The 25,734-nt window shown below is 45.0% G+C and overlaps 1 protein-coding gene and 1 pseudogene across 13 annotated transcripts in view; one reads left to right on the forward strand and one right to left on the reverse strand.

The window, feature by feature from the left end:
- Nucleotides 1-25,734, forward strand: part of DCAF8 (DDB1 and CUL4 associated factor 8) — a 40,234-nt gene that overhangs the window by 6,558 nt on the left and 7,942 nt on the right. For 11 of the 13 annotated variants that reach the window (XM_026487311.4, XM_026487315.4, XM_048225315.2 and 8 more), the window contains 8 exons: nucleotides 6,687-6,761; nucleotides 9,517-10,187; nucleotides 11,135-11,275; nucleotides 12,286-12,380; nucleotides 16,631-16,741; nucleotides 24,157-24,229; nucleotides 24,706-24,763; nucleotides 25,279-25,386. In XM_026487311.4, the coding sequence (XP_026343096.1) occupies nucleotides 6,713-6,761; nucleotides 9,517-10,187; nucleotides 11,135-11,275; nucleotides 12,286-12,380; nucleotides 16,631-16,741; nucleotides 24,157-24,229; nucleotides 24,706-24,763; nucleotides 25,279-25,386 (1,306 nt within the window). In that variant the 5' untranslated portion in view covers nucleotides 6,687-6,712. Of the gene's footprint in view, nucleotides 1-923; nucleotides 1,024-3,686; nucleotides 3,784-6,686; nucleotides 6,762-9,516; nucleotides 10,188-11,134; nucleotides 11,276-12,285; nucleotides 12,381-16,630; nucleotides 16,742-24,156; nucleotides 24,230-24,705; nucleotides 24,764-25,278; nucleotides 25,387-25,734 lie in introns of those variants that run through there. The other 2 variants (XM_057315322.1, XM_044379854.3) reach the window with 2 other exon arrangements.
- Nucleotides 19,558-20,369, reverse strand: LOC113246659 (40S ribosomal protein S25-like; annotated as a pseudogene).

Consider the following 25,734-nt stretch of genomic DNA (forward strand, 5'->3'; position numbering starts at 1 on the left):
GACCTACCTTTGTTTTCCACTACCTTACTGACATGTCAACTTGGATTTTAAACATAATCAAAGTCAAATTCATCTCTTCTCCCACACATGCCAGCTTCTCATTTTTGACATTGATTTCCCCTGGGCACCCAGACTCAAACTTGTCTTTTTGAGTTTTGGGGCTTCGTAACTACGGGTGAACCAGGTACTGTCAGCTCTGCCTGGGCAGTGTCCTCACACCCATTCCGTTCTCCTTTCCTCTGCCAGCAGCCTCAGACAGGCGCTCCGCGCTTTTTACCTCCGTGACTGTGGAAGCTTTTAAACTTGTTTCTCCTTCCTTTTCTGTCCGCTTCAGTCTCATCTTACTATCCTTGACAAAGTGATTTTCTCATCCTTGTCCTCCTGGTCTTTCTCGGCTTTACCCACGGAAAGCCTATCCTCCCTTCAAAGCCGAGTTTATCTTTTTTTTCTTAAATGATACTGATGCTTGCGCCCCTTATATCATAGCTGTATACTCATTTTTGCTAATTGATGACTGGCTACAGAAGGGGTTAGGACTGCCTTGTCTGTACTTGTAGCTCCTGTGTTGCCTTGTAGGTTGTTGCATTACTAGCTTGCCTGTGTGTGGATGGGCCACTGGGTGGTGCCAGAGGCCTGGAATTCGGGTAAACAAGGGTCGCTGGAGTGCTGCACAGTTAGGTTGCCCTGTGCTGTCAGATCTTCTGCACGACATGAATAGAAAGTAATTTTCCTGATCCAGAAACACTTATAGTTTCTTGCTGCTCTGTCCAGTACCAGAGGAGGTAGTGTAGTGTGTTCCCCTCCTCTTAGTACTTAGTAGAGAGTGGCCCAGAACTAAAGGCCTCCCCCCCCCCCGCCCCAGACATGTCGTATATAGTATGAGTTCCAGTTTCCTTGGGGTTATCCTTTGATTTTCAGCGCCTGGGGTTCTCTGATTAATAAACACCAAACTGTTGGAGTGTGGCTAGCGGCGGGAGTCAGGAAAGTTGGCTGAAGACGTGTTTATTGTGAAGTACAGAAAAGGTGAGGAGAATGAATTTAAAATGAGCCATTTCAGCTTGAAAACCACAATTGGGGATGGGGAAAGTAGGACCGGTCAGTTCCAGATGGACCACAGAGCCCAGGGCAGGAAGGCAAATTTGTCCTGTGGATGGAGATGGGCTCTGAACAGCTGTCCTGTTACGGGTGTGTTGGGATGTCTGTCCTTCTAAGAGGAGCCAGACACCGCGTGACTCTCAGATATCTGTTCTACTAATAATGGAAGTATTTTCTCCTACCATTTCTCAGTTTCAGAGGAGATTCTAAAACTTTGTCTACTTTAAATATGAGTCTTGATGTAGGAGAGCTGGGCACTTGAGTTGCGGAGGGTGGCGCGCCAGACCAGCCTGCTGGGCTTATGTAAGTCATGGGGACTCACGGGGTGGGGTGAGCTCGGGTCTTAGTAAGAGGGACCGGGGATGGTGACGTGTGTAGTTGTTGATGCTCTCGTTGGGCCTGAGGTGAGGAAGAATTATCGCACCCGTTTTCCTAGACCCTAGACTTCAAAGGAGTTAAAATGAAATGTAATGTGAGAGAAATTTTAAAAATAAAATCAAAAAGCGTTTAGTATACAAATCAACAATACAACCACAGAACTATTCTGAACTACTTTAAGCTCCTGGTCATTTTAGTTGTCACCAAGACAGTGGGGTTGGAGTCTTTTTATAAGTTTAAGGTCCACCTTGGCCTTTCATGGTGTTACTGGTAAATCACAGTGGCTTCAGTCGAAGCCAAACTCCTCCTGTACTTTCTTTTTTAAACAAGAAGTGATGTTTTGCCCTCATTTACTGTGGCATATGACTGCTTTAGCTAACTTCTGTTAATAGTCACAGCGTTGAGGACTTAGTATTTTTAATTACATTCTGATTATTATTATTTTTTAAGTAGGCTCCACGCCTTGCATGGAGCCCAGCACAGGGCTTGAACTGCGATCCTGAAATCAAGAGCTGAGCGCAGACTGAGAGTTGGATGCTCCACCAGCTGGGCCACCCAGGCACCCCGGCCCCAAGAATTTAATATTTTTAATTTTAGTTCTTGGGCTTTGTCCGTCATTTAACGCTTTGCCTGACTTCTTCCTCCCACATCCCTTCTCTTATTCCCGTTTTATCGGCCACATTTCTTGAGGTATCATTTACGTACATGTAAAATTTGCACCTTTTCTCGGTGACTCATTCTGTGGATTCTGGTAAACACATAGTCACAGGACACCACCACGGTCGAGGCATAGAACGTTTCCATCACTTCCAGAAGGCTTCTCATGCCTGTTTGTGGTCAGTTCTCTTCTCCCACCCCCAGCCACCACTGTTCTGCGTGGCTGGCTGTCCCTATAGTTTTTTTTTTTTTTTTTTTTAAAGCATGTCCCATGAATGGAATCATATGATGTAGCTGTCGGAGTCTTGCTTCTTTGACTTAGCTTGACATATTTGCCATCCATCCACATTGCTGTGTGTGTCAGTAAGTCATTCCTTTTTATTGCTCAGTAGTAGTCCGTCGTGTGGATGGACCACAACTTATGTATTAACGATAACCTGGCTGAAGAACATTTGATTGTTCCCAGTTTTTGGTGAATCTAAATAAAGCCACTAAAGAAAACATTCACCTGTAGGTTTCTGGGTGAACATATATTTGCATTTTTCTTGAGTGCGTACCTTAGTGGGATTCCTGGGTTGTATAGTCAATTTGTGTTTGATTTTATAAAAAACTGCCAAACTGTTTTCCAAAGTGACTGCCATTTTGCATTTCTACCGGCAGCGTGTGGGACTTTAGTTGCTCCCTTCCTTGTTAGCACTTGATAAAGGAAGCTTTCGTTATTATTATTTTAATAAATTTTAGCCGTTCTAATAGGTGTATAGAGGTTTATTGTAGTTTTAATTTGTATTTCCCTAATGACTGATAACATTGAGCATCTTTTTAGGCGATTGTTCTTTAGCTGTGAGAGGTAGATTTTGGCTGCTGCCCTCCATGAAATCTGCCTCCTGCAGATATTTCTTCTAGTCCATAGCTTGTCTTTTCATTTTCTTAGTAGTGTCTCTTGAAGAATAAATTTTTATTTTGATATGTCCAGTTACTTAATTTTTTCTTTCACAGTTTATGGGTTTTTTTTGTTTTTTGTTTTTGAGTCCTTGTCTCAAGAAATATTTGTCTAACCTGTGTCACAAGCGTTATCTTCTTTGTTTTCTTCTGGAAGTTATATTGTTTGAGCTTTTTCATTTAGGTCTATGATCCATTTTGAGTTAGTTTTTGTATATTATATAGCTTATGAATCAAGTTTTTTTGTGTTCTTTTTTTTTCTTGCCTTTTTCTTGTCTTTTTTTTTTTTTTTTTTTTTCTTTGCATTTGATGTCCTGTTCTGGTGTATGTGGTGTATTGAACAAGAGATGTTTGGTACCTCTTCCACAAAGTACTTTAATACACTGTATTAACTGCCCCTTTGCTTGGTTTTCAGTTAATAATTTGTCATATATTTGGTTAAAAATTTAAAGCCTTTTTATTAACACAAGAGAAATCTAGGTCACTGGAATTTCTTGGGTAGAAATTAAAATGACACCTGGTTCTTTTTTCCCCATCCCCCAATAGTTTACTCTTTAACCTTCAGTTTGGCAGGGGTTATGGTTATTTTTAGAGTGTAGGCAGTAGAGCTAATCTAATTAAACTCCCCCAGCTACCTGGGACAGTGAGCTCATCAGCTCTTCCAGGCTCAGATTGGTTTGCTCTGGACTGGATTTTACATGGAAATCGATCAAGGTAAAAGCAGTGGATTTGTTGGGAATGTAGTGCATTAAAGAATGGAGAAGGTAATTTATGTTCGGGTCAAGTGTGGTCCCTAACTTCTGATTGTAAAATAAGGTTATATTCTTTGGTGATGAAAGATACTGGAGTGGCTTCTGTACTTGGGACCAAGGGCCGTCATGGCATCTTGCCTGTTTTAATTTGGATACTTTAATTCCGGCCCCAGAGTTGAGATGGTTTTTAATTTCTTCATTCTGATAGAAATGTATACGATAAGACTAACAGGTCATTTCCAAAGTGATTGTATATTATTGTCATCATTTCTTGGATTTTTAAAAAAGCGGTCCTCCAGAGGGAGAAAGTGTGCACCCCAAGGGGTATTGAAGATGGTCCAGTGATGTATAGAAAAAGAACGTTGGAATTTGTTTTTTTCTAGAAAAATTAAACATAGTGTTTCATGTGACTTGATTAGATGTGTGATGTACTGCGCACGTGTCGAGGATTCATGGTAAAACCTGTCACTGGTAGGAGTGCATGATCAGTCTTGAGACCACTGTTCCAGATCATCCTGCTGCAGAACTTTTACCATATAATTCTACCTACCACTACCATCTCTGGAATCACTAATACTATTTTACAAAAAAAAGAAAATGAAGTCTAGAGAAGGTTAAGTTGCTCATCCATGGTCAGAAAGGATGCTAATGGCTTAGCTGATACTACAACCCTGGACTAATTTTCAATCTAGAACAAATTTTGCTAAACTCTGTGGCCCCTAAAATGTGACCTTTAGAAGCTGTCTGCCTACCAACTCAGTGATTAAACAGAGTTGGCATGAGCATTCACATGGTTGTCCCTGTTTCTGAATTTAGCAATACATTCTGTCAACTTTCTTTCTCAAAAAGAGCTCTTTTTGTAAGAGCCTTAAACCATTTTCCCCAAAGACAAGCCCTGCAACCTCTCAGGATAGGTTGAACCATTTGCATTTCCCGCCTCTGAGGGCTAAGAGCTCTGGCTCCTCCCAGTCACGGGGGTGGGAGAGCAAATGGGTTTTCTAGTGCCTTCTGTGTCTGTAGCTCAGGCGGTCTGAGCTTCTGTAGGAATTGATGCAATTCAGTTTTGAGAAAGGGTCTGTGGAGCCACTTTCTTCTTTGGAAGGTGATCATGGTGGGGTGGACAGTATGGTATGGTTGAGAGTTTTGCTTCTGGAGGTGAGAAAACATCAGATCTCTTCTCTGTTGACCAGAGCGTGTGCTTATGACCTGAGCTTTTAATCTTACAAAGCAGTGCACTTGTTTTCCCCACCTTGCAGGACTTTTGCGGTTAATGTAATTAACTTAAACCCTAGGTGGGGAAGAAGATATGCCGAGATGCTCAAGAGTATAAACAGGGACTACCAACAGGAAAAAGCCAGTGCCGTGTGAAGAATGCCATGCAAAAACACCTCCTCAGAGTAGGAGGAGGAAAACAGGCTGCTCTGCAAACTGCTCTTCACTGGTGTTTTTGATGTGGCTTCACAAATCTGTGCTTTGTTGGCGTTGTCTCCCAGCACCCTTCCAGGTCCTTCCTCGGACTCAGCCTCGGTCCTGCCCGTGCATTTTTTCTACCCCACCACCACCCCTGCCCCGCTTCGGCCTATGGAGCAAGCTTTGGGCAGCTGTCTCTTGGCCAGGGACGGTTTTTGAAGCAACTTGGATTTCTGTAGAGGAGAGTAGGGGGTCAGGATAAGGATGGGGCTGCTTCTGGGATAATTGTTAGGGGAATGAAAGGGCTGTTGAAAGATTAGAAGCCAGTGTGCCTGGGTACGAGGACTGGAGTCATAATCATACTTTGTCTTTGACCAGTGCCTTTTGTCCAGGCACTGAAAGGGCTTAACAAAATTCTGGTCTGAATAATATTATTCTTTGCTCTTTGGAATTTGCTCGAGGTGGGAGTGAGGCCCTGTAAAAATAATGAATGTGTTACAGTGGTATGAAAGGAAAAAAGCTAGGTATCCTGATTCCCAGATAGGGCTTTGCCAAACAGACAAATCTGGTGAAAGTTGGTGGAATTAGGTGAAATAACATTTGCCACTTTTGAAATGGACTGAGATGGTTTAATGGAAATGTGGCCCTTTTCTTCCCAGCTGTGGACTTGGAGGCTTAGTTGCAAGAGGAAAAAAGACACCTTATAGGTTCTTTCTTGGGAGGAGAGTGCTCCTGAATTCTAATTTGGCTCTGCTTCTTATAATCCTTAGTATCGGTGCCTGTAAGTTCGAAACTTGGCATCTGTGTGAACATACAGCCCAAGCTGTCACCCCCGTAGCATGGTCTTTTCTGTCTCTGTTGATTTGTGTGTAAGGTGATATTCAGAGTCTAACCCACCTCTTCGTGTTACGAAGATGTGTCTTTCATAGAATTTATGGATGACACATATGACTAAATTTACAACAGAAGATTCTCGTCTAGAGGGCAAGGCTGAAGCTGGCTTTTTGTGTTAGGGCTCTCTGCTTGTAGTACCTGTCACTGGGTATATGCTGCTGGTGCAGGTTTGATCTCAGTTCCTTCTTTCCCGTCTCAGAAATCACTGCCAGCTAGTCAGGTAAAGAGATGGCAGTTGACTTCCCAAAGATATGTTCCTTCATGAAATTTAGACATGGGGGAGGGGGATCCGGTATGATTTCAGCAGCTGACAAGCTCTGTTGAGCACACGCTCAAAACTTTTTTTTTTTTTTTTTAAGTAGTCTCTACACCCATCATGAGGCTTGAACTTACAACCCTGAGAGCAAGAGTCACATGCTCCACTGACTAAGACAAGCACCCCTCAAAAAATCATTTTTATGAAAATGACAAAGGCTGTGCATGGTTAAATGTCCCGTCACTTTTATCTTCTCTCCCAGATTATTTCCTAATTGTTTCATTTTCTTCCTCCCCTAAATGCAGGCTGGCCACAGTAAGCATCATTCAAGATGTCCAGCAAAGGGAGCAGCGCGGATGGCAAAACAGACTTAGCCAATGGTAAGGGGCCACCTGAGGTTCTCCTCCTCCCCCAAAGAACGTAGAAACCTGGATTTTAGTGGAGGGAAGGAAATCTTTCCTAAGAGTGGATCCTTCCTGTGTTGTTTTGTGTGTAGGAAACTACACAGGAGACACCCTGGACTGTCTGGTGCTTTTGTTCCTTCAACTTCTGTTTCCAGAAGATCAATAATAGAGGTGTGCCATTGGGAGGAGTTCAAGTAGTTTGGAATTCTAAAAGGTTGTAAGAGTGGACGAGACCTAGGAGAAAAAGATGAGTTGGTGGTGGAAACGAGGGAGCTGTGGGAAGGTAAGGTTCCCCAGTTGTGATGAGAGGTCTCTTTCTATGGCAGGTCCTAGTTCGGTAGAGACAGCAGACGAGAGATGAAGTTACAGCCTAAACCGACTAGAGTGAGGGCTGGCCTGTGTGCTTTGTAGGTGTGAACTCACTGGGTACAGGGCACGTTCGAAGGTAGAAAATCAAGGTTTCGATAATGGATGATTCGATTAATGCTTCGACCCTCAGCCAGCTTCTAAACTAGAGAAATGTCCTTCAAATGGATATAATTAGGCAGCACAGCATTCAGCATTCTTCAGCGTGTTGCAGGTCAGGATTATAGGCTCAATTCTAGTTGATGAGATTGGTAGAGCAGTGAAGTTGAGTAAGGGAAAGTGAGATTTTTCAATATGCTGTTTTATTGACCCTGTGCTTTCGTCTTACCAGTGCTGTTCATTCATCTTCTGTAAAAGAAAATGGTTTTCACTGGGAAAGAGTTTTCACTGGGCTTAGTTGAGAGACTCAGGGTTCTAGCGTGGTTTGAGGTATATAATTGATTTGGAATTTGGCCAGCAGCTAGATCCGGGATTGGCAGACTATGGCCCACAGGCCAGATCCAGCCTGCCACTGTTTCTGTAAAGTTTATTGGAACACGGTCATGCCCCACTCATTCACATGGTGCTTATGGCCGCTTTTGTGCTCAACAGTGGAGTTGAGTACTTGTGACAGAGATCCATGTGGCCTCTGAAGGCCCTTTATAGAAAATATTTGCTGACCTCTGGCTCTTGGTCATTGACTGTTAGGGTCCCCTTGCTGAGCTTGTGATTTACTCTGGCCCTTATGTTAATATGGTAGAGCCCCCAAGTTGTCTTGATTGGTTAATCATAATTTTAACAAAAAATGCTAGGGGTTTTGGTGTTTTAGTTTTCCTTCTCCACAGAAGTGAATGTGTGGTGTTTTATCCTTCCTCACCACTCCCAGTTTCAAAGCCAGTCGTGTTTGAGAAGCCACAACTACTAATCTTTCTCAGCATACACAGCAGTCTCAGCATGCGTAGTTCCTAGAAGCAAATTGCTGCACTTTTCCCCTTTTTCTTCCAGTTCCTACACCCGTTGTTTTCATGCTGGGATCTTAGTCGAGGTGCTTTCTGAAAAGAGCTGTTTACAAGTCTCCCCACCTTCTGTCACCATTTGAACCAAAGTGCTTGTATTGTTCATCTGTTTTCTGTGGTGGGTTTTGCCTGAGAGTTTGTCGTGCAGGGGTCCCATTGCTGCAGAGATCTTTGGAAATTACTGCTCTACCCAGGTGACTAAGCTGTCAGGCGCTACTTGGAATCCTTTCAACGTCCTTGTGGGGTTGGATAGCTCCTGCCACCGTCACACATAGCTGGTCTGCTGTTCCTAACAGCTTTTCCTTCTGGCCAGGTAAAGTTTGTAATCATCAGGAAGGGAGGCTGTGAACAGTGTTTAAAGTTCTCATTCCCGCCTTCCTTCCTACATACGTTGGCTTCAGTGTGGAAGCTGTGGTCATATGGCTCCAGCACATGGCGGGAGTGCCTCCTGAAATGTGATTTGGCTGCCGTTAGATGGGAGAATGCGGGGTCTAATTGACGGGGTTAGATTGCTCAGAGTGACCAGTTCTATAACCACCAACGTGGCAGACCGAGGGTATGGCGAACTTTCCTTCTAATGTACCAGTCTCCTGGCCCTGCTTTTTATCACTTTTGTGTATGCTTCCTGATAAAACTCTACCTCAATAAAGAACTCCTATAACTAATAGTAGTATTAGCATGACCAAATGAATGGGAGTCAGAATACATTTATTAGAGAAAAGTGGGCAAGAACCCATTCTAATGACCATAATCCCCACGTGTCCCTTCTACTTTCTCTGGATTGTTCGTGGATTTTAGGACCTCAAGGGAAGAAATCAGGATTTAGGGGGGGGGGGGGGAGTGGTGCTTTCTTGAAGTAGAAAATAGTTCAACTCCACACCCATTGTCAGAATGATTTTAATCTGTTATTTTCTGGTTTTCTGTAAGAAGATGTCTCTACCAGCTCTTGCTGGGGACGGCTATACTTTTTTCTTATGTTCGGTTTCATTACCTGCTGTGGCTAATGGTGTGCGTCCAGCAGAACAGAGCTCAGAGAGGTTGTATCGGATGTTCTTAGACACAGCCCGTCCATGCTTTGCAAGAGTGAGAGAATTTGTCCGACTCTTAGGCTGTCCTGCAGTTCTTCACTTGTGTTCAAGTACCTTTATTTGCCTGTGGCTTTGGTCTTAATCTTTTCAGTTTCTTATCCTTTACAAGATTCCCCCTCAGAAGGTAGTCTTTGTAAGCATTTGAACAAAGATGCTTTAACCGAAGTTGGTGTCTGGATCTTTTGGTGGGATGATTTCTTGGACTAAGAAGGGGCATCCTTCTGATCACTGTCCCATTTCCTTATTTTCCCCCTCACGTACCTGTTCGTCACTAACATGCAGGAAGCCTGTCTAGCAGTCCAGAGGAGATGTCTGGCGCTGAGGAGGGCAGGGAGACATCCTCAGGCATTGAAGTGGAGGCCTCGGACCTGAGCTTGAGCTTGACTGGGGATGATGGCGGCCCCAACCGCACCAGCACAGGAAGTCGGGGTACAGACACAGAGAGCTCAGGTGAAGACAAGGACTCTGACAGCATGGAGGACACTGGCCATTACTCCATCAACGACGAAAACCAAGTCCATGACCGCTCAGAGGAAGAAGAGGAAGAAGAGGAGGAGGAAGAAGAGCATCCTCGGCGCCGTGTCCAGCGGAAGCGGGCCAACCGTGACCAGGACTCGTCAGATGATGAGCGGGCCCTGGAGGACTGGGTGTCTTCAGAGACATCCGCCCTACCCCGCCCTCGCTGGCAAGCCCTTCCTGCTCTTCGGGAGCGGGAGCTGGGTTCCAGTGCCCGCTTTGTGTATGAGGCTTGTGGAGCCAGAGTCTTTGTGCAGCGCTTCCGCCTGCAGCATGGGCTCGAGGGCCATACTGGTTGTGTCAACACCCTGCACTTTAACCAGCGCGGCACCTGGTTGGCCAGTGGCAGCGATGACCTGAAGGTGGTGGTTTGGGACTGGGTGCGGCGGCAGCCAGTACTGGACTTTGAGAGCGGCCACAAAAGCAATGTCTTCCAGGTGAGGCAAGGGGGCAGAACAGTGGTTGAGAAAGTCAGGCAGGAGTTAGACAAGCCTGAGATGCCTGGCGTGGGAGCTGACAGCGAGTTGTGGTAGGAATTGGGCGTCAGGACTCAGTCCTGCTGTGGCTTCCATGATGCCCTAGAGGAATTACGTGCACTGAAGGGCCCATGGCAGCCTTTTGTCTGCCCTAAGCTCAGAGGCCGTTGGAAGCCTCACTTTGGTGGGGTGCTTGGAAGTCCTCAGGAAGGTAGTAAATGTGCCCTGGGGGAAGGCACACAGTGTCAGAGCGGAGGCTCTGGAGCCAGACTGAGCTCAGTTCCTGGCCCTACCCCTTACTAGCTTTGTGATCTTGGGCACATTCTTTAATCTCTGTCTTCAGTTTATTTATCTGTAGTGTAGAGCTAAGAACACAGAGGACCATGAGAGTTAGACAACAATGGAAGTTAAGCAGTTCAGAACCATGCCTGGTGCTTAATAAATCATGTGATGAGTGTTCGTTAGCATTGTTATTCTCTGTTTACTCACCGGCCCTATCCATCATGTTGGTACTAGCACTCATTTCCTAGGCGTGATCTCTTCCCCAACATCCCCTCTGGTTTCCTTTGTCTTTGTAGCAAATTTCTGTTTGCTTCCTGAATCAAGATAGGTTTTCCTCCTTTTTTCCTTACGTTTCTCCCCTAGTAGGCGTAGTCCTAGTTCACTCGAGCACTGACCTGTACCAGGTCAGCCTTACAGAGTCATCTGAAATGCTCTCTTGCATCAGAAGCTCCCTCTTTAACTCTTGAAAGAGATTGTACTTGAGCCAGTGGTAGAAGACGAGGAGAGCTAAGTTTCCAGCTGTTGTTCAGCCAAAGGGATGGGTTGGGTTTGTTACTACAGTTTTCCCCTCTCAAATTCACCTCCTCAGTTTCTTTTGTATGTCCCTTTTTTCATTAACATCCCAGGCCAAGTTCCTTCCTAACAGTGGTGATTCCACCCTGGCCATGTGTGCCCGTGATGGGCAGGTGCGGGTAGCAGAGCTGTCTGCCACACAGTGTTGCAAGAATACGAAGCGTGTGGCCCAGCACAAGGGAGCGTCCCACAAGGTCAGTAAGTAAGCTCTTGCCCCCACGGTTGTGCGGTCTAACTCCTCAACCAAGGATCTCAGCCAGGGCCTTCCCGGATCTCTGCCCATTGTGTCTCCTCTGGCATGGTCACCCGCCTCACCTTTTCGTCCTAAAGTTTGTAGATAAAAAGGAGAAAAAGCAGCCACCCTAAACTTCCTGCAAGTGAAGTACTTGAAAGCTTTCTAGATCTTGCACGTGCAGCATTCAGTTGATGATACCTAACCCCTAAGCTGACCGGCGGTTGGTTTGGAAATCCTTGAGGTCTCCTGCGCCTTCCAAACCTCTTAAATTTACTTTGATTGTATCTAGAACACCTTAACAGCTCCAAGGTCCTAGTGGTCGGCTCCTCATGTGCGAGAGCTCCAACTTCTCTCAGGTCTCAGAGCACAGACAAGCACTATTTATGGAAGCCCTATTTAGGACTGGGAATATAGAACAGACGGTCATGGGGCAGCCAGTGAGGAGCTGAGAGCCGCCTGTCTCAGAGCGGTCATGCTGTAGAAGGAGGGTGGCCCTCTGACAAACCCTAAGCTGATCTGTAGGTGGGTCTGGAGTATCCTTCTCTAGCCCACGTGGCTCAGAAAATATGGAAGTTACCTATTTGATTCTTAAGCCTACCTTCAACCCATTAGTAAACTAATTTTTACAACTAGGGTGTAGGAAGTGAAACTTGGGCACCATTTCTCTCCCCACCTGAGAGTTTAATTGATTTTGTTTGAGAATGAACCTTAATGGTGATGTTTTTCTTTGGTATCACTATTCAGATCCCTTAGGGACTTAGTTGTCCTTTTGACTTGTATAGAATAAACAAGCTGTGACAAATTCATGTAGAACAAGAGAGAATGGGTTTATTCCTTTCCTGGGGTTTTACAACAAAAAGCTAGACATGTCTCTTGCTGAGATATTTAAAATGCTGCCCTTCCTAAAGATAAAGGAATGAACTAGATGGCTTCTAATTCTATAGAAACCTTTGTCTTTTTGTCCCTCAGTTGGCCCTGGAACCGGACTCTCCCTGTACGTTCCTTTCTGCAGGTGAAGATGCAGTTGTCTTCACCATTGACCTCAGACAAGACCGGCCAGCTTCGTAAGTATAGCAGTGATGTTTTTACAGAGCTGGACCTCTTGGCCTTGAAAATACCCAGCCTGTCCTAGGTAATGCCCACCTCTCTGGTCAATCCAGAGGGTCCCTCTGTGTCTGTGCTAAGAAGCAGATTGAGGCTCTGGGCACTTCCTCCCTTCTTTGTTGTTTGTCTGCTTCCCGGCAGTACAGTCCTGTTCAGTCTGCCTTCATTTCTAAAACAAGATTCAGTGATCTTCTGTGTGGGCTGTAATCACTTGTTGATCTCCTCCCCATCCACTTGGGTGCCACTCAGCTCACCCGCAGGAAGCACATTACTCTGCGGAGCAGCTTAGAGATACGGTCCTATGTAGTTTTCAGTTCAATTATGTATAGAAACATGTAAACAAAGGGTAAATCTTGCATAAAACTGTTAGTAGCTGTAATAGAGTTCTGTCCTATCACAGTTCCTTTTTACATGGATTTGAGGTTCATGGATAAATCACATCCCTCATCAGCTATGTGATGTCATAGAAAGAACAGAGCATTTTATTTGAATCTGGACAGACCTGGGTCAGATTGCAGCTCAGGCACTACTGTCTAACCATTCTGAACCTCTCTAGCCTTACTTTGGGTGTAACCGAGCAGTATTTCTCTCTCTCGTCTGCGCGAGTGTTGTTGAGAATGTCCTTGATGCCCCAGCATAGTGTCTGGCACCACGTTTGGAACTGATTATGCTATAGCTACTAATTATTTTAGTTTTTAAAAATTTTAATTGTTCCTATAATAAGCAAATACACTTTGTTTTAAAAATTCTAATAAAGTATATGGGCAAAATGTAAATGCTCCCTAATGCACACCTCCCTGCCCCCACTTTTCTAGCTATTGGTAGCCACTGTTAAAAATTTTGGAATACCTTTCCAATCCTGTTTGTATACGTTATGTATCTTAAGATATACACTTTCCCCCATAAATGGGATTAAATATATGTATATATAAACATACAGACATTGTAGGCTTCTGCAGTTTGCTTTCTTCATGTTGAAAGTGTTTTGGAGATCTTTCTACTTAACCATGCATGGTACATTACAGCATTGGTGTAACACAGTTTATTTAATTGCTACCTTGTTAATGAATGATCTAGATTATTTATGGTCTTGTTAGTCTTAAAAATTTTGACAAGTCTTGTATGTCATTAACAACATTAAGTAAGGGATGTCATTGACTTCCATAGCGTACAAGTAGAAGATAAGCTAATTTAGGGAATATAATCTCAGGGTCGGTTATTATTAGACTTTTATTTTTCCTTCTTTATTTTTCTTTCTTTTTTAAGATTGTATTTATTTATGAGGGGGGGTAGCGAGCGCACAAGTGGAGGGAGCAGCAGGCAGAGGCAGAGGGAGAAGCAGACTCCCCACTGAGCAGGGAGCCCAGCGTGGGGCTCGATCTCAGGACCCTGGGATCATGACCTGAGCAGAAGAGGATGCTTAACGTAACCACTGAGCCACCCAGGTGCCCCTTGTTGTTTTCATTCTGGAGTTCCAGAGGGGAGGGGAAGCACAGAGATGAGACAAATGGGCTAAGTTTGTTTGGTCTGCTCTGGTCGAGAGTTTTGAAGCAGAGTGGGAGCTTATCCTGAGTGCCAGGTCATAGGAAAATCACCGTTAGATCACAAGGAGTTGGGGACAAATGGGCAAAACAGATGACTTGGGCAGATGATTGGATTTGGAATGAAATGACATGAGCAGTGGCTCTGGATGCAAGTCCTGATGGATGGGATAGACATTCAAAGAGGGAACACAGGAGAAACTTGAAGGAGAAGGAGGCCCAGAGTCTAGATTTGGGGGAATAAGAGACTGTGAATTTTCAAAAATTTTTTGCTTTAGGGGTTGAAGAAGTAGAAAGCTTGACTGAGGTGGGGGACTGAATGTAAGGTCATGGCTGGAGAATCCAAGCTGCCCTTACGTGTTAAGCTGGTGCGTGAACTTCCGCTTACATCAGAGGCATTTTCGTGTGAAGCTGGCATCATGGGAACTTTTCTCTTGTGTATTTATGATGGCTCTGTCTCTGGAAGCTGGTAAGATTGGCTGACATCTTAGGAAAAGAGTGGGATTTGGGGCTGTGGGTGGGATATCCCTTTAGCCAGCAGAAGCCAGTTTGAAATATTCTTCAGAGGACTTCTTTGGCCTGATCTGTAGTTATTTTTCACTTTTTGTTGGAACATACCTGCTTACTAAAAATACTGCAAATTTTAAGGCAAAATTTGGTAAGTTTGTTTCTTATGCTTTCATGTGCTCCATCCTTCTGCCTTTTTTTTTCCCCTACTGCCATGATTAATCATTTTTATAGCACCTCTGCCAGTTCCCCAGAGAGCCCAGGGTACTCTGCATTTATCCATTGGGAGAGAGACTTTTTCGTTTCAGATGAACAAATTGAGGCATTAGAACGATTGAGCTCGTTGTCAGGATTACAGGATGGTGGAGCCCTGTTTCATAATCTGTCCTTTTGGTTTCTTCCTTTTGCTTCCACATGGTCAACTTTATGTTTGTCTGACTCTCTCCTTCTGAAAATCCACATTGCTTAGAAAATGAGATGATCTTGTGAAACAGAGCAGTGTCTGCTTTTCCCCGTCTAAAACTCGATTAGAGCTGCTCTTCTCCATTGCTAGTTTTGTTCCTTAAACTCGTTTTGGATGTGTTTTCTCCCTTGTGTTTTTGAGGGTTGTGTATGTGTGTGTTTTCTCTAATGGCATTCGTTTTTAATGATCTTCATGCACTGTTTCTTTTTTAAAGATTTTATTTATTATTTATTTGAGAGAGAGTAGGAGCACACAAGTGGGGGGTTAGGAGGGGCAGAGTGAGAGGGACAAGCAGGCTCCCTGCTCAGCGGGGAGCCCAATGCAGTCTCGATCCCAGGACCCTGGGATCATGACCTGAGCTGAAGGCAGACGCTTCACCGACTGAGACACCTAGGCGCCCCATGTACTGTTTCAGTGAAAAGCTTACAGAGATTTTAAAATCAAGTAAAATCTCTCCACTTTGCTTAGAGCAGTTCTAGGCTGGAGGGACTTTGACCATGCGGAGAGGATGCTAAAATCATTTCTTTACAAAGAAACTCGTTGTCATGGTTATATTTCTTTCAGTTTCCATAACAACAGAATGAGCAAAACCTTAGAATTAAAAAGGAAAGCTAGAACCCAGCCCTTTCCTTCCCTGTAAATTTCCTAATCGCTATGATATCATATTTGAATGGCTGGACACTTAGATTTGGGAAGAGTATTCATCGTGCTGCCCTTACGCTGGGACAGATATGGCTGTTTAGCCAGAATCTTCTGGCTAAAACTCTAAAATTTTATAGAGTTTTCCTCAGGACCCCAGTGCCCTCCTAAGGATCGCCCTTTTTTGTGGTACAACCAGAGGAGGTGATTTCCAGCTTTAGAAACAACTGTCTTCATAAGAATATCCTCTCCTAACTTGCTTCAGATAAAGGAAGAATGCTGCTTTCCTTTGGACCGTCCCTGTGCTAGAGCCGCGGCTTGTCGTTTTTCAGTGTGCATTTTTAGAGCAGGGTTGTAAGTCACACTTTTGTGGAATCTGGGAGGTAGATTCTTTTTTTTTTTTTTTCTTTAAAGATTTTATTTAGAGGGAGTGGGCACAAGCAGGGGAGAGGGGCACAGGGAGATGGAGAAGCAGTCTCCCCACTGAGCAGGGAGCCCGACTCAGGGCTTGATCTAAAGACCCTGAGATCATGACCCCAGCTGAAGGCAGACACTTAACTGACTGAGCCACCCAGGCGCCCCTGGGAGGTAGATTCTAACCTTAAGGTCTTTTCTGGCCACTGTTTTTATGATTCATCCTCCTTTTGCTCCCTGCTCGCAGATGATAGGGAGGATGTATTTATATAGGATGGGAAGGTGTGGGTGGTGTCATCTGTTTAATGATAGGCCATCATCATGTTGGACTCCAGCTAAACTGACACTACCTGAGGAGCAATGCTTTTATGAACCTTTAATTTACACGTCCTGAGGAACACCAGAAAATGATTTCACTACGCGTTTGTTTTTCCCTCCTCAGGGTAGCATTTATTAAATATACCTGGAGTTGATTTTTGTCTTTTTCTTGTTCCAGTGTTCAGACCAAACAAAACCACTTTTTTCTTTCTTCTCAGTGAGAATCTGGTCTTACTGGCTGTGTGTGCATTACTGTCTGTGCTCTCTCTTGCCATGACCGTTTGGGTCTTTTAGAGAGTGTAACTTTTACACTTTTCTACTCTTAAAGGAAACTGGTGGTGACAAAAGAGAAGGAGAAGAAAGTGGGGCTGTATACAATCTATGTGAATCCTGCCAATACCCACCAGTTCGCGGTGGGTGGACGAGACCAGTTTGTCAGGTGAGTCTGGCTCTTTTGTGTCTTTGAGAGTTTGAGACTGCTGCACTGGGATCCTTTGTGGAACCGTGTGAATGGCCTTGGAATATCCATTAACCACCATCTTGAATTTTTTACTGTCTTCCAAAGCTGCTACTGAGGCATTCTGTTCCCTGATGCAACAATCCCTGAGGGATAGCTTAACATATATAGAGATTGTCAAGTTTTTTTCTTTTTTTTTTTAAGATTTTATTTATTTGAGAGAGGGTGAGAGAGAGCATGAGGCAGGGGAGGGGGCAGAGAGGGAAGCAGACTTCCTGCTGAGCAAGGAGCCCGACACTGGGCTCACTCCTAGGACCCTGGGATCATGACCTGAGCCGAAGGCAGATGCCTTCGTGACTGAGCCACCCAGACACCTGAGACTGTCCTGTGTTAAAGAAGTTGATGAATTGACCAAGGTCCCCACATAGCAGCTGATAAATCCAGGTTTACTAGTAATTAATGAATTAGTAAATATTTCCCATTATTTTTCATATATAAATTAACGTGTACTAGAAGCTTTGAATGCTGGTTTCAGATACAGAAATGATTTGAGTGGGGGTACTCAGTGTGAACTCTGGGTTTTTGACTCCCACTGTCAGGAACTGGTTTTCTTTCTCTGTAGTGATATCATTGTTACTGTTAACGTTTGTTTTAACACTGGCTGTTAAGGCATATCCTAAGGAAAACAAGAGTTCAGAGGTTCAATCCCCATGTGTACCACTTAGTTTCCTTCTGGCCCTTAGTCACAAACTATATCCCATCCCTACCAAGTAGGCCTATTTGAGCTCTGTTTTGTGGTTATACCACCCCCTTTGCTGAGGGATCATCAGTTTGGAAAGGAGGAGGGAGAGGAGCACTAGAAAAAGGAATGACTTTTTGCTTTCCTGATGGGGGGTGAAAAGCATTATCTTCCTTTTAAAATAAGAGCACATTTTTATAACTGTATTCTGAAATTAATTTCACTGATAAGTATCATGGGGATAGGGTAAGTTTTTTAGAAATACATGAGAGATGACCTTCCCTTGTTCAAGAATCCTGCCACAAGAGAATTAGACAACTTTGTGCCTCTCTTTTTCCTGTTTCCTTTGCTTTCCAAATTCCTATCCTTTATTCACCAATAGCAAATCTGTAGTAGTAGTTTTTTGTTTTTGTTTTTGTTTTTAAATAAGAAGCTGTTGATTAAAAAGGGTTGTTGTCATCAGGTGCTGCCTCTTTCAAATAGAGCGTTTACTGAATTTCCTAGTTTGGATTTCCTGCTTAGAGCTCTGGATTGCTTGAAGAGTCTGTATCTGTAGATAATTCAACCACTAGGTCCTTGATGTTTGGAGGATACTAGAGCAATTGGCTTTATCTGCCAGGAACTGCAGTTGATAATGCCTTAATCCAAAGCTGATATGTTGCCAGGGTTAGACTAAGGCTGGAAATCAGTTTTAACATTTAAACAAATCAGTTTAACATTTAACATTTAGAAATCAGTTTCTAACATTTAGAGAATACTTAGATTTTTCTGTCTCTTACCAGCTCTTTATCCTCTGTCCCTTTGTATATTGCAAATTTTCAGCCGATGTAAGCGATTCACTTGGCATGTATAGATTTTGAGGCGCACTGACCCTGTGCAAGCAGATGGCCCTTCGAGCAGCACCCCAGCTCTTCTCTGACATTAGGGTCGTTCAGTTTCTCTGGCACCTCTACAGTTCAGCCATTTGAGTGTTTTGGAATTTCCCCTTTCTGACTCTTTCTTTGAAAGAACCTAAAGAGCTCACCTTTAGTGAGCTCTTTCCAGTACAAATTTGAAAATATTTTTGGTGAATATTTTATATCATAGCACCATTAGCTTTCATTCTAGCCTAAAGGAATTCCTTCAAGGGAGTACAGAGAAAGCACTTACTCATCCTCAAGGCCTTTGCGTCAGGAATACTGAATTTTGGTTTAGTATTGTGAAGAAGCATTTAAAGGAAGCCTAGAGAGACCGGCTTTTTGGCCTATAACCAAAAAACGGGGTAGGGGGGAGAAAGGGTAAAGTAGGCAAGTGGAGGTGGTGGAAGTGTGGATGCCTACTACTAAGTCCTCTTTAGGTTGGCTTACAAATCGACAGGAGCGAAGGAAAGGAGAATGTATCAGATGAATGAATCGTGTGGTGGTTGGTTGACATGTAAATTTATCGGTAAAGGCTTTGATATAGGCCCTGGCTCACAAATAATAAACAGTCCCTTTGCTTTTCTGTCCCTAGGCTGATACCAGCAACACTGAGAGAACATTAGATTAAGGGGAGGTGGGGTGGGGGAGAGGAGGGAAGAGAGAGGCTTAAGGTAACAAGCTAGTGGGTACCTGAAGGCCTGTGGAGATGCCATAAGGGTGTTGACAGTGCTGAAACCACTCTATTTGATTTAAAATGTGTGAAGGGCATAGGAAGACTCAATATTGTGAAGATGCCAACTTGATCTATTGATTCAGTGCAATTCTAGTAAAAATCCCAGAAAGTTATTTTATGGATTGATAAACTGATTCTAAAGTTTCTATAGAGAGGCAAGAGATCTGGGGCGTCTGGGTGGCTCAGTCGTTCTACGTTTGCCTTCAGCTCAGGGCATGATCCCGACGTTCTGGGATCGAGCCCCGCATCAGGCTCCTCCGCTGGGAGCCTGCTTCTTCCTCTCCCACTCCCCCTGCCTGTGTTCCCTCTCTCACTGGCTGTCTCTCTCTCTGTCAAATAAATAAATAAAATCTTAAAAAAAAAAAAAAAAAAAAGGCAAGAGATCCATAACGGCCAACACAGTATTGAAGGGGAAGAACAAAGTTGGAGGACTGACGCTACCCAACTTCAAGACTTCCTGTAAAGCTACAGTCATGGAGACAGTGTACTGTTGGCTAAAGAATAGATAAATAGATCAGTGGAACAGAATAGAGAGCCCTAAATAGACACATGTAAATATAGTCAACTTATCTTTGACAAAGGAATAAAGGCAATACAATGGAGCAGAGATGATCTCTTCAACAAATGGTGCTGGAAAAGCTAGGCATCCACATGTGAAAAAAAGGAATCTAGACACACCTTATACCCTTCACAAAAATGAACTCAGATGGATCACAGACCTAAAAGTAGAACCCCAAACTATAAAACTTCTAGAAGATAACATAGGAGAAAACCTGGATGACCTTGGGTATGGTGATGCCTTTTTATTTTATTTTTGATTTAATAAATTTTCATTTTCCAAAATGTACAGTTGGTGGGATCATGTTCATCCATCTTCACTAGCAGACAGGGCATCTCCATCCTTGGTGTTCCTGGTGTAAGTTACTTGAGCTCTGTGCTCTGAAACTGGTTTAATAAGTACTTCACTAAGGAGCTCCTAAGGGGCTGCCCTGGCCAGAGGACCTCGAATCTTCAGTCTCTCAGAGACAACAGCTAAGAGTTTTAGAAGCTTATAGTCGGGAACTTCCTTATAGAGTTAGTCATATGTCGCTTTGTCACACAACACCAGGTTACTGAGCTTGTCCCAAACTTTGCCTTTGGACCACTTCTTTTCGGCCTTGCCCCCAGATTTGTTCACTGGGTCTTTGTCGTTTTTGGCCGACTTTCCGGCATCTTCTTCTTGTCGTCCTTGGGAGGCATTGCGAAGCTGGGAGAGCAGCAGCCACGCCTGTAGCCTTGCTAAGATGTTGGACAAAAAGTGGTGATGTCTTTTTAGATACAATACCAAAGACATGATTTGTGAAATAGTTGATAAGGTACACTTCTTTAAAATGTACACTGTCCAAGAGAATTAGAAGACAAGCCACAGGTTGGGATTAAATACTTGGAAAAGACATATCTGATAAATGACCATTAGCTAAAATACATGAAGAACTCTTAAAACTCGACAAGAAAACAGCCCAATTAAAAAATGGGTCAGAGATCTTAACAGACACCTCTCTAAAGAAGATACATAGATCACAAATAAATATTTAAAAAGATGTTCCACATCCTGTGTCATCAGGAAAATGCGTATTAAACAACGAGGTACCGCTGCAGAGCACTGACACCACCAAATGCCAGCAGGTCTGTGGAACCGCAGGAACTCTGATGTATTGCTGGTGGGAACGCGACATGGTGCAGCCACATGGGAAGACAGTTTGGTAGTTTCACATAAAACTACACATGCTGTTACCGCGTGATCCAGCAGTCATGCTCCTTGGTATTTACCCAGAGGAACTAAGGACTTATGTCCACACAGACACCTGTACATGGATGTGTATCACAGCTTGATTCATCGTTGCCAAAACTTGGAAACAACTAAGGTGTCCGTGAGTAGGTGAATGGATAAACTGGTACGTCCAGATAATGGAATAGGAGTCAGTGCGAAAAAAGAAATGAGCTGTCACAAAATGAAAAGACATACAGGAACATGAAATGCATATCACTAAGTTAAAAAAAAAAAGCCAATCTGAAAAGGCTGTATACTATATGATTCCGATCGTATGGCATTCAGGAGAAGGCTAAAAACTATGGACACAATAAAAATAATAGTGGTCGTCAGGGGTGGGGCTGGGGGAGAGAGGAGCCGGCAGAGTGTGGAGGATTTGCAGGGTGGTGTAAATGCTCTGTATGGTATCATAGTGATGGATCTATGTCCTACTTTTGTCCAAAGCCGTGGGCTTTGGGTGATTGCCATGTCAGTGTAGGGTCATCCTTGGTAAAAGCAAATAAAAGCCATTCTGCTGAGTGGTGTTGATAGTGGTTGAGGTTATGCGTGTGTGTGGGCAGAGAGCGTATGGGAAATCTCTGCCACCTCCTCGATTTTATTGTAGACCTAAAATTGCTTGAAAAAATAAAGTCTCTGACATTTAAAAAAAAACTTTTTTTTGTTAAATGTCAAGGTCCTGTCCTATGCTCGGAAAATAGGGGAGAAAATCATATTCATCTTTGTATCAGCACTGTCTAGCACAGGAGCTGTCAAATTATACTGCCTGTTTTGTTTTGTTTTTAAGATTTTATTTGAGAGAGAGTGTGTGTGCGCGCAGGAGCTGGGGGAGGGGTAAGAGGAGAGGGACAAACAGACTCCCTGCTGAGTGGGGATCCTGATGCCGGGCTCTATCCCAGGACCCTGAGGTCATGACCTGAGCCAAAGTCAGGTGCTTAACTGAGCCATGCAGGTTACCCTACACTGCCTGTTTTTTATAAATAAAGTTTTATTGGAACACAGCCATGGCCATTCATTTACATATTATCCAAGGCTGCTTTCAAGCTACAGTGGCAGAGTTCGGTAGTTGTGACAGGGACCAGATGGCCTGCCAGCTTAAAATATTTACTGTCTTGCCATTTAAGATCAAGTTTGCCAATCCCTAGTCTAGCACCCTATCTGTAGTAGGTTCTTCTTAAATAGTTACGGAGGAAAGGGGAAGGAAGGTGAGGATTTGCTCAGAAAGAGGAAGGGCAGAGAGCCTTACAGACCGAGGAACACACTGAATGGTCCATACACCGAAATACTGAATACTTAAATGTGCCTTACCAGTTTGCGGACTTAGAAAGTTTATGGTGACTTAGTGACATCTAAGCTCTGTTGACGGAGACTTTGTTTAGAGGAGAAACAGGAGGTCATCAGATGCGTGTTTGTGGAGGAGGCGGAATCGGCAGTGTCCTATTGGTCTTTTCTCTTCTCGGGGTTCATTTAGCAGAGGTTCCCAGATAATCCTCTTAATGCAGGATATTAAGCAAGAAAGTGTGGAGAATACGAACATGCATTGATGCACTCATCTATTCATTCATCCAGCATTTACTGAGCATCTCCTGTGTGCTAGACACACACTTGACTAGAGAGTCTTTGCCTTTAAGGAGCATTCTGGAGAAACAGGTACATTAAGGATTGAAAATATTAAGACAATACGCAGGATTGCTCAGCTCCTAAGTTGCAGAGTCAGTATTTGAACTCAGATCGGACTCCATAAACATGGGAGACACCATTTCTCCATGCTGTTCTTTCTCACAGAGGATAGACTCAAAATGAATGGGAAAGGAGTATTTGAGTAGAGGGGCCGGTGCGCGGAAAGGTAGGAACACGAGCTGTGACACGGTGTGTTCAAGGAAGCCTAGCTTTTTTGTTTTGTTTATTCTTGTATAACATATAGGATCTTTGAGGGGAGATGGAGAGTCCTACTAAGGGGTTTGGACTTTATTTAGTAGAAAATATAGAATCACTGAAGAGATTTTAAGCAGGGAATTTACATAAAATGTTGCCTTTTAGGATACTTCTGGCGACAGCATGAGCAAGGAAGGCAGTGAGAAGGATACTACAAATAATCTGGGCAAAACCTCCTTCCCCTGTATAGAGTCAGAGGAGAACCTGAGACCAAACCTCCGGGAGCATCAGCAGCAGTTAAGAGAGACACACAAGCTCATGAACACCATGAAGGGGTGGTCGGCCGTCAAAGAAGGAAACGGTTTTAGGGAAGGCGTCGTGAACGATGTCAAGAGGAGAGAGAGAGGCCTGAAGAGAAGACTGTGGGTGGAGGCTGTGAGGCCGCTGGTGACTTGAGCCAGGGAGGTCTCACTAGCAGGTTGAGGGCCAAAGCTAGATGGGAATGGATTGAGAAGGGAACAGGAAACAAGGAAGTGAAAACACTGAATGCACATTGCTCATTTCAGTAGTTTGACTACAAGAGGAAAGGACAGAAAAAGCAACAGTGGGAAGTCAGGAGAGGGAGGGTTTTAAGGAAATGGGCAGACGGGCGCGAGGAAGAGGCTGAGGAGTGGACTCATCGAAGGCAGGTCCTTGGAGGGATGAAAAGAGCAGCTGTGGAGAGGAGGTGCTGAGACGGGAGGAAGCACGCCGGCGGTGGCTTGTTTGTCCTGTATGACCAGCACCCGACAGGATAGCTGGCTGGTGACATCTGTCCTAGGTGTGGGAATGAATGGTCCGAGTTTGGGTCGCAGAGATGAGGAAAGGTGACCGTGGTTGGATGGGAATGAAGGCAGGAGAGAAGAACTCTTGAGGAGATCCTGGTGGGAGTTTGTAATCATCCCTCTGAGGAGCGAGAGGGAGAACGGGCCAAGTTAGAGGCCAGGACAGGCTTGAAGACCCACGGACTTCGAGGGGTGTGGCCTCTGTAGCAGTAAAGGCTGTTGGGGAGCTTTCGGTGGAAATAAATAGTAAGCGATTAAAAGCGGGGAGGAGAGAGAAGCCACTGCAGGTTAATGTGATTTAGGATTACCACTTGAACTGGGGAGTGTCTGGATAAGAGTCAGGATTCGGAAAGGGCTAGGGGAGGAGGGCCTTCAGGTAAGAGTGGGAGCCAGAATCTTGGTGGGGTGATGTCCTTTGTCTCTCCTGACATCCAGCTGACTGCTGTTCCTGCCACTACTTTGCAGTTCTTCAAGGGAGCAATTTGTAAGTTTTAACATTTTATTATTTCTTCCGTTATAGGATTTACGACCAGAGGAAAATTGATGAGAACGAGAACAATGGCGTGCTCAAGAAATTCTGTCCTCATCACCTGGTAAGATTCGTGAGGGGCCATTGGTTCCCGGCTTTCCTAACTCAACCCCGAGGCTGCCCCTAAAATTGTTGGCATGATGGGAGGAGCTTGGACTTTCGAATCAGTTCCCTGGATTTGAATCCCGGCTCTACCACTTACCAGCTTTGCGATCTTGGGCAGTCACTTCACCTCTGTTAGCCTAGGGTTGCCTACTGACAGAGTGTAGACGTAAAGATCATTGCCTTGCCCCGTGACAGTAAGGCCGAGGGAGGTAGCGTTTGTGTGTCACATGGCTAGCTCGCAGAAACCACCAGCAGAAAGCCCTCTCCCCTGAGGTGGCCACATTTCACTGGTTATACTCCTGTCTCTCTCTCTCTCTCTCTGTCTCTCTCACTCTGGGAGAAGATAGAGGGGAGTTGGAAGGAAAACCTGTTTCCTGAAGGTGGTGTAACAAGTGGGGGGGTGGGGCATCAGTCAGTATCTGCTCCTTATTGCAGGTGAACAGTGAGTCCAAAGCAAACATCACCTGTCTCGTGTACAGCCACGACGGCACAGGTACGTGAGCAGGGCCCGGCTCCTAGGCTGGCACGCGCCCTCTGTCTAGGGAGCTGCTGAGCCAGCGAGGCCCGTGCCCTGCGGTGCTCACCGCTATGCTAGAGCTCCGAGCGGAGCGGCTGGGGCGGAGTCGCTGACGGTGCGCGCACAGCGGGCGGCTGCCACGGATGACCCCGGAGGCGCCGGGCGCCACTTGCAGAGCGCCGCGGATGAGACGTGGCGCCGCCTGTCCTGAAGCCCAGGCTCCTTGCCTGAGCAGGTGCTTATGCCTTTGGCTCATTCTTGAGTTAATGGGTATGACCTTCCTGAGCATTCTGCTGCCCCTGGGTTGGCAGGACGCTCGTAGTCTACCCTGGACACCTGACCTGCCTGCTGCTCCAACTGAGTGAGATGGGTGCCACACCTGGGCGTTAGGAGGGGGCACGACTGGCAAGAAGCTGCACCCCAGCCCCCGACTCCTGGTCCCAGCTCTTTTTCAGCCTTTGCCTTCACTGCTGTGTGCTTGTTCTTGGCAGAGCTCCTGGCCAGCTACAACGACGAAGACATTTACCTCTTCAACTCCTCTCACAGCGACGGGGCCCAGTATGTGAAGAGATACAAGGGCCACAGGAATAACGCCACGGGTGAGCCTGTCTTCGGAGCTGCTGTCTGTTGGCTTAGGAAACGGCAGTATTTCATTCAGGCTGTATGGAGAAGAACTCCCTGAAGGACGGGGCTGCCTGTCGGGGCAGGGAGACGGTGTCCCTCGTCGGGCCGGAGCTTTCACGGGCCCACTGTGCTCCAGCACGGAGGGCCCGGAGCCTCTCTCACCTCAGGGATGTGGCTTCGTTTGGGCATCAGGAGACTTGAGTGACTGTATTTTTCTTAAGATTTCAGGGAACTTCAGGCTTAACAGGCTTGTTAGGGAGTCTGGGAAAGCCCCCTCAGCCTGTGGTACTGAATTGAATTGCCTGAAATCGAGGGGCTGGGGG

This window comes from Ursus arctos, unplaced genomic scaffold (genome assembly GCF_023065955.2).
Source record: "Ursus arctos isolate Adak ecotype North America unplaced genomic scaffold, UrsArc2.0 scaffold_2, whole genome shotgun sequence".
NCBI lineage: Eukaryota > Metazoa > Chordata > Mammalia > Carnivora > Ursidae > Ursus > Ursus arctos.